The sequence below is a fragment of the Raphanus sativus genome, chromosome 3, assembly GCF_000801105.2.
Source record: "Raphanus sativus cultivar WK10039 chromosome 3, ASM80110v3, whole genome shotgun sequence".
Lineage (NCBI taxonomy): Eukaryota > Viridiplantae > Streptophyta > Magnoliopsida > Brassicales > Brassicaceae > Raphanus > Raphanus sativus.
This window is the reverse complement of record NC_079513.1, coordinates 3,646,614-3,659,115: the sequence shown is the minus strand read 5'-3', so window position 1 is coordinate 3,659,115 and position 12,502 is coordinate 3,646,614. Positions and strand designations below refer to the sequence as shown.

Below are 12,502 nucleotides of genomic sequence, written 5' to 3'. Positions count from 1 at the left end.
TCAAACTCGCGTTGGATCCGAAAGTGTTGAGGCCAGCCAATATCCTTTCTTCTACATATGGAGAGGGCAGCACAAGCGGAGAAAGAGTAAGATCACCCTCTGGGATCTCTCCCACGTCGAGCTTCTTAGCCTCGCGATCATACTCCCCCTCTCGAACCGCGAACATATCGATAGTCTCCTGCGGAATGTCGCGGCCGGCCTCCAGCAGAACCTCGAGGCAAGTCCTCGTTCCGAACGACTGATTATACATAGCAGTCGCTTCATCAAAAGGAGCACGACGCTTCTCCCGATCAGCTATGTTACGGAAGCGCCTATTGCATTTCGCGATCATCTCGGTATGGACGCGGATCCTCTCCTGCGTCACCTCAAAGATCCGAGAACGCTTCAGCCGTTCAATCTCCATCGCTTGATGACGGATTTTCTTTTCATGCTGCTCAATGATCTTCGCATGGTCCTTCTCCGCCTCCTCTTCCTTTTCCTTCATCAACGCTATCTCAGTCTCGAGGATCCCCACAGTCTCTTGAGCCGAGCCCAGTGCCGCTTCGGTGGTAGCCAGCTTCTCCTTTTGGGCCTTCCGACGAGAGATTGCGCGAGTTGCCTTCGCCTTAAGTTTATCAGTCTCTGCCGTCCATTCGGCTTTCTTCCTTCTGATAAAGGCATCCTTGGCCGCCACCAGTTTCTCCGAGCGTCGCAGCTCAGTACGAGTCGTCTTGAGCTCGGTATCGTACAATTCCACAACAAAATTCATGCTCCCATCACCCTGCAAAACGAGAAAACCGAAATTTCGGTTAACACCTCAACCAAAATACTCCCAGCTATAGCCAAAAGACAAGAAGAATCCTTACCCGAAGCTTGGCTTGAGCCGCATCAGTGTACTCCTTCTTGAAGATAAGATCGTTCAAGAGCAATGGCCGGGGACCACCGTTAATCTGACTCATCAACTCCGCGCACTTATCTGGAGCATAGATAAGGGGAGTCGTCCCATCATACTCAAAGGACACCTTATCCGGGAACTCGGGAGGACCTCTCCTCGAAGCGGAGCTTCGCCCAGCTGGAAGCTTAGAAATTGATGGCTGACTCGGAGCCGTCGTAGGGGCGGGAGCCGGCGGATCCTCGCTTTGGGCGTGCCCCTCGCTGGGACCCGTCTCTTTCCTCTTCCTGTTCAAAAGCAACTGAGCCTCGGGGGAAGAGCGTACCGTCTCCTCTGAGATATCAGCGGCCGCATCCCCACCACCACCTTCCTGAGGATCGGTCCTTTCCTGCGGAAGTGATCCTTCGCCGCCCTTAGTTCCTTTCTTCTTCTTCTTAGGAGGACCCTCAGCGTCTGGACAATCGACAGACCTCTCCTCCTGACCCCCTTTAGCCGAGGAATCGCGCCGGGACCTCTTTTTCCCTTTCTTCTTTGAGGGACTGGGAGTTATCACCGGAGCGTCCTCGGAAGCTTCCACGACTTGCTGAATATCGACAGCTGGATCCTCAGTTGGAAGGTCTTCAACAGGAACCGGAGACCCGTCTCTCGGGACAGCTAGTGGAGAACCCTCGGCAACAGGTACCGACGCACGGCGCGGGGGATCGGCTCTCGGAAGATTTAGCTGAGCCCTTATCAACTCACTCAAGTTCGGTTGCGGCCTCATCTTCCTAGCGTCGTTGATCAGCTTCTGAATACGCGGAACGAAAAGCGAAAGGCGTCTCTTACCAGGAACGCCAACTAAGGGAATGCTCGAATCCCAATCCCCTGCGAGAAAACACAACAAAAATTGGTCATCGGGACGAACCCTCGCAAACCTAAAAACGAATGAAGCAAGTAAAGGAAAGAGAGACCGGAGATAATACTCACTTCTCGATATCCTGTCGATGTTCCGGCGAATCCTCTCCCGAGTAATCGTATTCCAATACTCCTGATGAAGCAAGGCAACCTTCCGAGCACTTGCAATGAAATCCTCCGGATACGCGGACGATGTCGGATGATCAACTGCACAAACAACAAACACAAAAAAGAAGGTCAGCGACCCGAACGAGCACCGGAGATAATCAAAGACGATCTACCAATATCAGGGTTCCATAAGACCCGATAGTCGTCACCAGGAGGATCCTCAAAGGCCGACTCGTTCGCCCTAATGTAAAAATAATACCGCTGCCAGTCATTCGTCTTACTCGGATACCCAGTGACAACGTTATAGCTCGGGCGCATCTTGATGACCCAAAGTCCATCGTTCATCGTTTGAACGGATGTCAGCTCCTCGAAGGCCCGAACACTTAACGACACGTCGTTCTCAGCAGCCATGACCATCAGCGCTACGGCTAGTCGGTACGATCCGTTCAGAAACTGACTTATTGCTGCGTCCCGACGTCTCGCGTACGAAGTCACTAACCTGGGAATCGGGAACCACAGCCTAGTGTCCTTCTGAAAATAGGACTCGTAGACGCATTGATAGCCGAGCGGGGGAGACCACGGTTTCTGATCCGACGAAGGAATCAGGAAAGTCACCCCGGTCCCTCGGAAATCTCGAAGCAACCTCTTTACGCTGCTCATTGTTGACCGTGTCCCCTCTACGTTGCTCCAATCCTGCCCCTCTACGACAGGGGAACGGATAAATTCAGGAGGAAGAGCTGAAAGTTCTTCGAAGATTCCTTCGGGGAAAAGGACTGTCGGGATGTAAGAAGGAACGGGATCCCGGTCCCTCGCTCCCCCTTGACCATCCCTCCCGGACTCTCGAGTCCGAGAAGCCGTCCTTTCTCTCTCCTCTCGGTGGAGTTGCGCCGCCTCGGATACTAGTAGCCTCTGCGAACGGTCCATGTTCTCGGTATCCATCATCGCCTCCCGATGGATCCGCTCGGCCTCATCCCCGGTTCCTGCAGGGCTGGAACCACTCGCTACCCTCTTCCCTTTTTGCTCTCTCGTTAATTTCCGACTCGCCGACATACCGCTATATATTCTACAACAACAACTAGAGAGAGAAGTGGAGGAAGAGAGAGAAAGTACCTGGTCTCGCGGAGAAGAAATGAGAGAAATGAGAAGGAAGAGCGCTATATATAGGAGAGAGGGGTTCGCGTCTAATCGAGGCGTCATAATTAGGTCTATCTGGGCCTAATTGGGCCTTGATTAGACATTAATTGCCCTATTAAACCAACGCGTCGCTTCGCCTTCTCGGAGAACCGGAGTAAACCGAGACGAACCGTCGGTTTAAACCGGCAATCACCAGACCGAAACGACGGTCCGGTTTTCGCGATAACCAAAAAGGGCCACCGGTTTAAAGAAAATTCGGTGCCGATCTCCAAACCGACGAATTAAAGCCGTGACACCGAGTGGACGTCGACTTCCGAGACTGCTCACCACGCGTCACCGTACCTCGGTCCATCTATTATTCAAACCATCTCCTTCACAATTCATCGAGCTCGGCTCGCGCCTCCCATCAATAAACTGGGGGGGGACTTACTGTAGGGACAGGATTCACATCCTCCCACAAGGCCCGAATAATAGATGGCCCGGCCCATTCACAACTCCGCGTCGGCCCGACTCCCGACAGGACGGCACCACAAAGCCCGTTGAGTCGAAGCGGCGACACCCGGCCCACGGATGAAAAGCCCATCGAGCTTAGGTCACGAAGATTAGGTCATGGGATCAAGAGGACGTCAGCTATAAAAGAGGACGAAGGGACAACGAGGAGGGGATCCGAAATCACGCTCACTCACTTGGCGGCTAGAATTAGGGTTTTCATCTTGTATTCTCGCCGTTGTACTTTTCCGACCGACAGCTTCCGAGCTCCGGTCTCTCTTTCTCACCGTTTGTTTCCTCTTTTGTACACCGACTAAACTCTTTCTCATCTGAATAAAAACGTCTTCGACTAAACCCACAATCGAAATCTGTCTACTTTAGCATAGAACCGTTTTCCGATCAAACAGATATGTTGATGATCGGATCTTACAGGCGAAATGATAAGGAAATGATATAAATAGATATGTACTTTATGAAGACACTCTTGAATATGTGTGATATCGTGATATCTTCATAATTTTTATGAAAGAAAATCGTGAAAATGTATAAAATACACAAAAATCAAATTACATATATATATTGACACTAGTGTCAAATATATATATATATTTTTTTTTTTTTTTGAGACAAATTATTTGACCATTCAAGAACTTATAAACATTCAACTAAACATAAACTGATATTATTGTACAACAATCATATTCTCTTGAGATATCATACCAAATTTGTATTGTTGTATAACTGAATATCAGAGTTTCATGTATACGTTTTAGGAGGAAATTATTATATATGTAAAATGACTTAATAAATTTGAGAAGTTGTGTAAATAAAGAAGATAGAGTTTGTATTGAAATGAAATTAATCTAATACTATTTTATTTACTTTTATATGTAATACAGGGTTTGAAATGCTTATCATGGTTTAACCTAGCTAGGGTTTTCTTAACCGTTTCGCCACTCGTTTGCTACCCGAGCAACTCTTCCTAACTTTAACTTAACTTATATAACCTCAGCTATATCTTGATCTGAGTAAACCTGAGAGCACCTCTATTGCTAGCACAAATAAGTGCCCAATTGGTCTCTTATAACTTTTAAGCTCTGTTTCTGCTTTATCTCATGTTGTTGGTCGTTTAGCCTTTTTAGTGTTTAAAAAGCTATCTTGAACTACAAGAAAGTGATGTACAACGATCTTCCTTGTTACGGAAGTTATGTTTTCTTCTTGCAAATTTACTCATCCCCATTCTAATGACTGTTTTGTTCTCAGTGCTCCGGCTGTTCTATATTTGGGTGTTTGCATAGAGACATTAAACCAAAATAATGATACTATTGCATGTGAATAAGTACGAGGACGTATGTGCCATTGGGTTTCGTAGCAAAACCCCAAACGGCCCATTTATCTTGCTCCAATAATAAATATTTTGGATTAATATAAAATGCCAAAAATAAGGATAAACATCCAAAACAGTGGAGATGCGGGGTATCGATCCGGTACCTCTCACATGCTAAGCGAACGCTCTACCATCTGAGCTACATCCCTATAATCATTCATTATGATTTTAATATTATATATCACAACTAGAAAACGTAGATTTTATCAACGTTTCTTGTTTTAATATTCCAATCAAGGTCTTGAACTAGTTGCTGAACCATTGACTTTTATGAGACCATCTCAAGATTCCTATTAATCTAGTCAATAGTAATAAAAATTTATTTAATACCGCCATTGTTGATCCATTTCATTTTGCAGTCCCTATCTTTAGCCGCCGGTTTTAACTATATTGATGCTTTATCTTTTATATTGTTATATAACTAAAAATCTTAGCATCTCTATATATATATACAGTTATACTTCTCTGTGTATTCCACATCTCTAGCTTTATCTCTTTTCTCACTCTATATTCAATGGGTCTTCCGACAGATTTTAAGGAGCTTCAGATTCCAGGATACGTACTTAAGACGCTTTACGTCGTTGGTTTCTTTAGAGACCTGGTCGATGCTCTTTGTCCTTACATCGGTTTACCTCGGTTTCTAGACCACGAGATTCATCGACCGGACCCGATCAGACCCGAAACCCTCACGGCGATGAGTCTTGCTGAAAAGATTTCCCCGGTAGTTCGTTTCTCGGATATCCAGACCGATCTTGAAGACTGCTGCACGGTGTGTCTCTCTGATTTTGAGTCCGATGATAACATTAGGCAGCTTCCGAACTGTCGGCATGTGTTTCATAATCATTGCTTGGACCGTTGGATTGTGGATTGCCGCAAGATGACGTGTCCGATCTGTCGGGATCGGTTCTTACCGGCAGAAAAGTACGCACGGACGGGTACGTACTAACGGCGGGCTTTAATTTTCTGGCGGCAGTATCTGATTTTGCTGTGTAATTCCACTAAAACTCTGTATCTCTGGTGTAGATATTAATATCCGATCGATATTTTCAACGAAAAAGGAAAGAAATGAAACACAAAACTTTTTCGTACATTACTACATTGTTTTGTCTAGTCTGTTAGGAATATCCACGAATATTATTTTTTAAATATCAAAAAGGCACTACGGATAATACATTTTGTCTCTCTCTACTGTATATGTGTGTGTGTGTTTGTGATCCATTTTATCCTAAACTTTTTTAGAATATCCAATAAGTGGGTTGCTCTGTTTAACACATAAAATATTTCTGAAAATATCTAATATAATTTATAAGTAAATAACTATATAAAAAACCAATAACTACAAGATATTTCACTTACAACTCCAACTAAATTTTTATTCTTTTTTTTCTTTTTAAACGGAGGAATACAATCACATCATTATATTCTCTGAAAACTTTGGTTCTCTTTTTTTTATTAGCAAACAATTTTGGTTCTCTTGTACTTCTGAATTTCTGATTCATGATCATCAACGTTTTTAATAATCTGCAATTTTCTTTAAATCCTTTTAAGATGAAATTATTGTCTTCTTTCCTTTTTCCATGCAAATACTTCTAACTAATTATTTTCCGTGAGCAAATCATGATTTATCAATCTATCTAAAGTATCCTCCTATACATTAAAAGAGAAGTCACTTTAGTGATTTTTGCTTAGGTGGCATTCATAGAGAGCTTCTAAGATTAATTCTCTTAATCTTATTGGTTGAATTTTTGATAATTTCTTTTTCATTTATTTTTTATAATCGACCAAACATTACCAAATTTGAATCCATATAATTAATACGGTCTTATTAATATAGTATATTTGATTGACACAAACATTACCAAATTTGAATTTATATAATTAATACGGTCTTAACAATGACATACTTTATGGACAAGGCATTCATATTAGAAATTTGGAAAGCTTCTCAAATATAGAAAGTATAGAAAGATTAATAATATTTTATTTCTTACTTTTAATATTTATAAACTATAAAATATAATGAACGAAATTTTATATAAGATAATTATTATAGTTTTATACTCTACTTGATGAATTGTATTCAAATATAATTATATAATAATTATTTTAAATATTAAAAAATCCAAAAATGTTTATTAACATTATTTTTAGATTATTTATCGTTATTTAAAGAATAAATTTATCAGAATTTTAAAATAATTTACAGAATGTTATAAATTATTTATAAAAAATAAATTTACTATATATTGATTGAGAAGTCACATAAGTGATTTTTATTACGTGTCGATCATAAATGAACTCTTAATTATTATAATTTTATTGGCCGATGATTTTTAATTTTATTTATTATAATTCTTCTATATATTAAAAGAAAGTACATTTGCCAGCTGGCACTCTCACAGCCTTTCTCATAAGAATTCTATCGATTCTATTGGTTGATTTTTCAGAATTTCTTTTTGATTTATTTTTTCCATCGACACTACTAAAAAGGGGAGTCCTCTAAATACTTACCTTATTTTGTAATTTCGATATATCATTTAATTCATTGATCCCACTATAATAGAAAAGTACCATTGAATACTAATTGCAAGGAAAAAAAATAATTTAATGACCAATTAACATCACTTTTCAAATGACTTACATAATATTATTTATAACTATTTATGGTAACTAATTGTGGAAAGTATGATATAAAGCCATTTTATTAATTCAAATAAATCTTTTAGATTCCAAATGGTTTACATAATATTATTAATAACTATTTATGGTAACTAATTGTCGAAAATATGGTATATAAAGTCATTTTATCAATTCAAATAAATATTTTGGTTTATTATTTTATGTAGTCTATAGATATATAAGAATATAAAGTCATTTTATCAAATCAAATAATTTATTTTAATTCATTGATCCCCCTATAAAAGGAAATTAACATTGAATACTAATTGAAAAGGAAAAAATAATTTAATCCCCCTATTAACATTACTCGCGCAAAAATATTAGTTAGTACATGTAATAATTAGTTTCCTTATTACAAATGGGAAGAATTCTGTTGATCTTATTGATTGATTTTTTAGAATTTATTTTTCGATTTATTTTAATCATCGACATTACTAAAAACGAAATCACTTTAATACTTAACTTTTGTGTTTTCTCGATTCAAAGAACATCTTTTTGCGATCATTTCTCTGTTTAACTCATTAAATACTCACTAAATATTTTAGATCTCAGAGAAACAAAATTAATTGACAAGATATTTTCTCTACTAAAATCATGCATTTAAAACTTAATATTTATGGCGAGACTTGTCAACCAAAATTCTTGTGCAATCTATTCACGAGATATTCTCCTTTAGCTTTATCAACAAGATATTCCAAAAATAATATTACGTAATAAATATAAGATTTATTGAGAATTTATTAAAAAATCTACTTCTTAGCTTATCATGCAAGCTAAATCAATGAGAAACGTCCACCAATTTACTATAAATAAGACATCCACAGTAGAAGAAACGAAATCATTGAACTTTGTATTCTGAACTTTTAATGTTAATAATGTTCTGAATTTTTTTTTCTTCTTATTTTAGAACATTAAGCTTTTATATTTCATGAGAGCTGATTTTTCTTTTGGTTTATATGCAGATACCCTATTATGACGATTTATCCACTGAAGCTATATATCGATTTGATTGTACACCTCTTTGATATATCATTTCGATAACATCTTTGTTCCTCAATCTGGTAAAAAAAATTACTCAATTTGATAACATCTCTCAGTTATATCATTTCAATAGCATCTTTTTGTGTTGCGAATACTTCTTTTTTTTATTAGTAGAATTATATTATTGTTTAGAATTATAAGCTTATATATACACATATTGTTTTTTGGTTTGCTGATTGTGATTTTGTTTTATATTTTTTCAGAGATGATTTGACGGAAGTGTTCATATTTCAGACCTCTACGAGTTCACCATTCCGGTCCTGCAAAAGATGTGCGCTTAGAATGGTATTTTCTCTATTGTACATCAAAATTGGATAATCACATTATATTTTTAAAATATAAGTAGGATGGTATTTTCTCTACTGAAATAATATCTTATTTCCTAATCTCATGCTTTAATATTTAAACTGTAAGGGTAAGATTTTTTAATTAAATCATTAGTGTAAACTATTCTCGATATATTCTCTTTTTTATTTTTAAAATGTAATTTTAATAACAACTAGAGCTTGACCCGTGCGTCCGCACGGATTGTTATTTTCATTTTTATATAAATGAATATTATTTAAATGTTTATTAGTTTATATTTTAAATATTTATCATATTTTAAATATTTTATAAATACAACAAAGAAAATAGTGAGCCGTGCCCGCTACTAAACTTTTGACAAAATATTGACCTATTGATATGTTTGAATAATATTTCTTTTAACATGAAATTATTTTTCAAATGTAATAAAAATTTTAAATATTTTGATCAGATATTACGGTGAGATTTAGATATATTAGAAAAAATATTTGGTTATAAACATTAAACATTGTTATACAAAGATATTTAAATTTTCTTGTTGAAAATAATTTATAGTAACTGAAATGATTAAACGTATATGTTAGAAATTTTTGAAATATATATAATCTTAAGTGAGATTAAATTATATTAAAATAATATTCACTTACAAATATTTCATATTGTTCTATAAGTTGTTTAAAGATATTTAAATCTTAGCATATATAAATTTATTGTTCAAAATAATTAATGGTAAGTTAAACATATATTTTAGGAATATTCATAATATTGTTTAATATCTAATTTAAACTTGATTTTTGTTCAAAATAATTAATGGTAACATTATCCAAGTTTTATATAGTTAAAATCGATATTAAATTTGAATATCCCTAAAAATTAGTTAATTGGTTGGAAATATATTAAATACGAAAATTAAGTTAAGTTTGATTTAGGAAATAGTTTAATAAATAGGAAAAAAAATGATTCCTTAAAGATAGATTCATTTAATTACTTCAGTGGCATGTCATTGTAAACAAGTTGGAAAACTTAGGGATATTTTATATTTGTACTTCTGTTTTTAATATATAGATATATTCCATAAATAATCCTAACTTATAGGTAGATAAATTTTAAAGTTAATTTGAGAACATTCTGGTACATAGCTTATTGTGAAAGTTAAATATTTTAGTAAAGTCTAGCATTTTACTTACCTTTTGTGTTTTCTCGATTCAAAGAACATCTTTTTGAGACTCTTTCTGTGTTTAATTCATTAAATACCCACTAAATATTTTAGATGTCAGAGAAACGAAATTAATTGACAAAATATTTTCTCTCCAAAATCATGCATTTAAAAACTTAATATTTATGGTGAGACTTGTCAACCAAAATTCTGGTGCAATCTATTCACGAGATGTTCTCCTTTAGCTTTATCAACAAGATATTCCAAAAATAAAATTACCTTATAAGTATAAGATTTATTGAGAATTTATTAAAGAATATTTTAAATAAATCTAACTTGCGCAAGAAGACTAATATTTAATTCAAATCAGCTTATGATATTGTAGATTTAATAACTTTCTTTATTCAATTTAAATATTTATTATGAAAATTAATTTTTTCTGCTTTTCCTTCTAAACATGTATTATACTTTATAATTGCTTATTATTTATAGTTACAATAGCATACTAATGAGATGAACCTTTTCTTTTGCAGGTCCTGATGTTGCAGTCATTAGGTGATATTTCCTCTGGTTCTTTGATTTTTCAGGAACTCCTTTGTCTAAAAGAAAAAGCCAAGAAGATCATGACAGTAGTCTTGAAGATCAACACTATGTCATTTAACAATTATATTATTACTTATTTATTATTTAGTTCTCACAATTTGCCTTGAATGAAAAATATGTCCATATTTATCACATTAATGATGATTGCAACATCACGTAACATATATTCATCATATTTAATTCAAAAGATTGATTGGTAATAATTAAAAATGATTTATGTTAACACATTAAATTCAAAAAATCTATATAGCAATAAAAAATGTAATAAATTGTACGAATATAATATTTGATACTAACTTATCGTGCAACCATATCAACACTGTTGTATATACATATATATATATATATATATTTATATATCTATATCTTACATTTTCTTATGGTCTACATTTTAAGTTGCTTATTATTTTCAAAACTTAATCTAATGACGTTTTTTAGAAAAAATATAACTTCTTCTGTTATCCGGAAGGACGATGATGAAGAAAATATTGAAACTATTAAAGAAGCATGTTATTGGGCATCAGCAAAAAGATCTACGCAAGTTGTTTGTGTCCTATTGCTAACACATAGTATCACAAATCCAGAAAACGTTTGCAATTGCTACTTGGGAAAAACTATCAAAGATATATTATGCAACCAAAGAAAAGGTACGGATAAACCAAGTTAGCTCATGTTTTTATCAAAATAAAATGTTAGTAGATCAAATTAATTTTTTACATGTTCTTTCAGGCTTGCGTTTATCAGAAGATCAAATTAAGAGTTTATCTTTGGAGGAGATTGAATCAATCATGCGTTTGAACGAAAGCTCATTGACGTTGTTTAAGTTTTGAAACGTGTTATCAATAGTATACTCTTCTATTGGTTAAGCTGTGGCTTTTGTTAGATTTTCTATTAATTAAATTTTTGTTTTACTTTTGTGGAATTCGCGATATTGTAATGATATAAATCAATAATAAAGATATTTTTCTCACTATTAATAGGTGAGAGAGAGAGAGAGAGGCAGAGAGAGGGAGAGGGAGGGAGGGAGGGAGAGAGGAGGGATGGCGGAGGGAGGAGGGAGGAGGGGAGGAGGAGGGAGGAGGGAGGAGGGAGGAGGAGAGGAGAGAGAGAGGGAGAGAGGAGAGAAAGGGGAGAGAGGGAGAGAGAGGGAGAGAGAGGGGGAGAGAGAGAGGGAGAGAGAGAGAGAGAGAGATTAGTGTTTACGGTATATCCAAAAAAATATTGTTATATATCAATTATTTTATATTGTACAATTGCTAACAAAATTTGACAATTTTTTGCAGGTTTCTATGGGATTTTTTAATTCATAATTGTTTTTCTTATTTTATATTACTTATGGATTATATTTAAAAATTTTATCACATTTCTTTTCAGGTTTCTATGGGATTGTGATACCTATGAGATTTTTATTACATTTTTTTAATACATCACTATTTCCTGTATATTTTTCTTACATTTGTTTTTTTTTATTAGTTAACTTTCAAAAAATCTATATAGCAATAAAAACTTTTTTAATAAATTGTACGATTATAATATTTGATACTAACTTATCGTGCAACCTTCAACACTGTTGTATATACATATATATATATATATATATATTATATAATATATATATATCTTACATTTTCTTATGGTCTACATTTTAAGTTGCTTATTTTTCAAAACTTAATCTAATGACGTTTTTTAGAAAAATATAACTGGCTTCTTCTGTTATCCGGAAGGACGATGATGAAGAAAATATTGAAACTATTAAAGAAGCATGTTATTGAGCATCAGCAAAAAAGAATCTACGCAAGTTGTTTTGTGTCCTATTGCTGCAACACATAGTATC

General features: G+C 35.3%; 2 protein-coding genes across 3 annotated transcripts in view; one reads left to right on the top strand and one right to left on the bottom strand.

Annotated features, from left to right (window-relative positions):
- Positions 1 to 3,897, bottom strand: part of LOC130509889 (meiosis-specific protein ASY2-like) — a 9,510-nt gene extending 5,613 nt beyond the window's left edge. Inside the window, exons 1-4 of the mRNA XM_057006197.1 lie at positions 2,047 to 3,897; positions 1,838 to 1,972; positions 846 to 1,735; positions 7 to 760 (exon numbers count right to left, since the gene is read on the bottom strand). Coding sequence (XP_056862177.1) covers positions 7 to 760; positions 846 to 1,735; positions 1,838 to 1,972; positions 2,047 to 3,070 — 2,803 coding nt within the window. The 5' untranslated portion in view covers positions 3,071 to 3,897. The remainder of the gene's footprint in view (positions 1 to 6; positions 761 to 845; positions 1,736 to 1,837; positions 1,973 to 2,046) is intronic.
- Positions 3,898 to 5,220: 1,323 nt separating this feature from the next.
- LOC108846012 (E3 ubiquitin-protein ligase RHA1B) lies at positions 5,221 to 10,806 on the top strand. 2 transcript variants are annotated; one of them, XM_057006128.1, is made up of 4 exons: positions 5,221 to 5,818; positions 8,525 to 8,623; positions 8,807 to 8,888; positions 10,599 to 10,806. In XM_057006128.1, the coding sequence occupies exons 1-2, from the start codon at positions 5,398 to 5,400 to the stop codon at positions 8,536 to 8,538; spliced, it is 435 nt and encodes a 144-aa protein (XP_056862108.1). In that variant the 5' UTR covers positions 5,221 to 5,397; the 3' UTR covers positions 8,539 to 8,623; positions 8,807 to 8,888; positions 10,599 to 10,806. The 2 variants fall into 2 exon arrangements, with proteins under 2 accessions (XP_056862108.1, XP_056862109.1); XM_057006129.1 differs by having other exon boundaries at positions 5,223 to 5,872.
- The last annotated feature ends 1,696 nt before the right edge of the window (positions 10,807 to 12,502 follow it).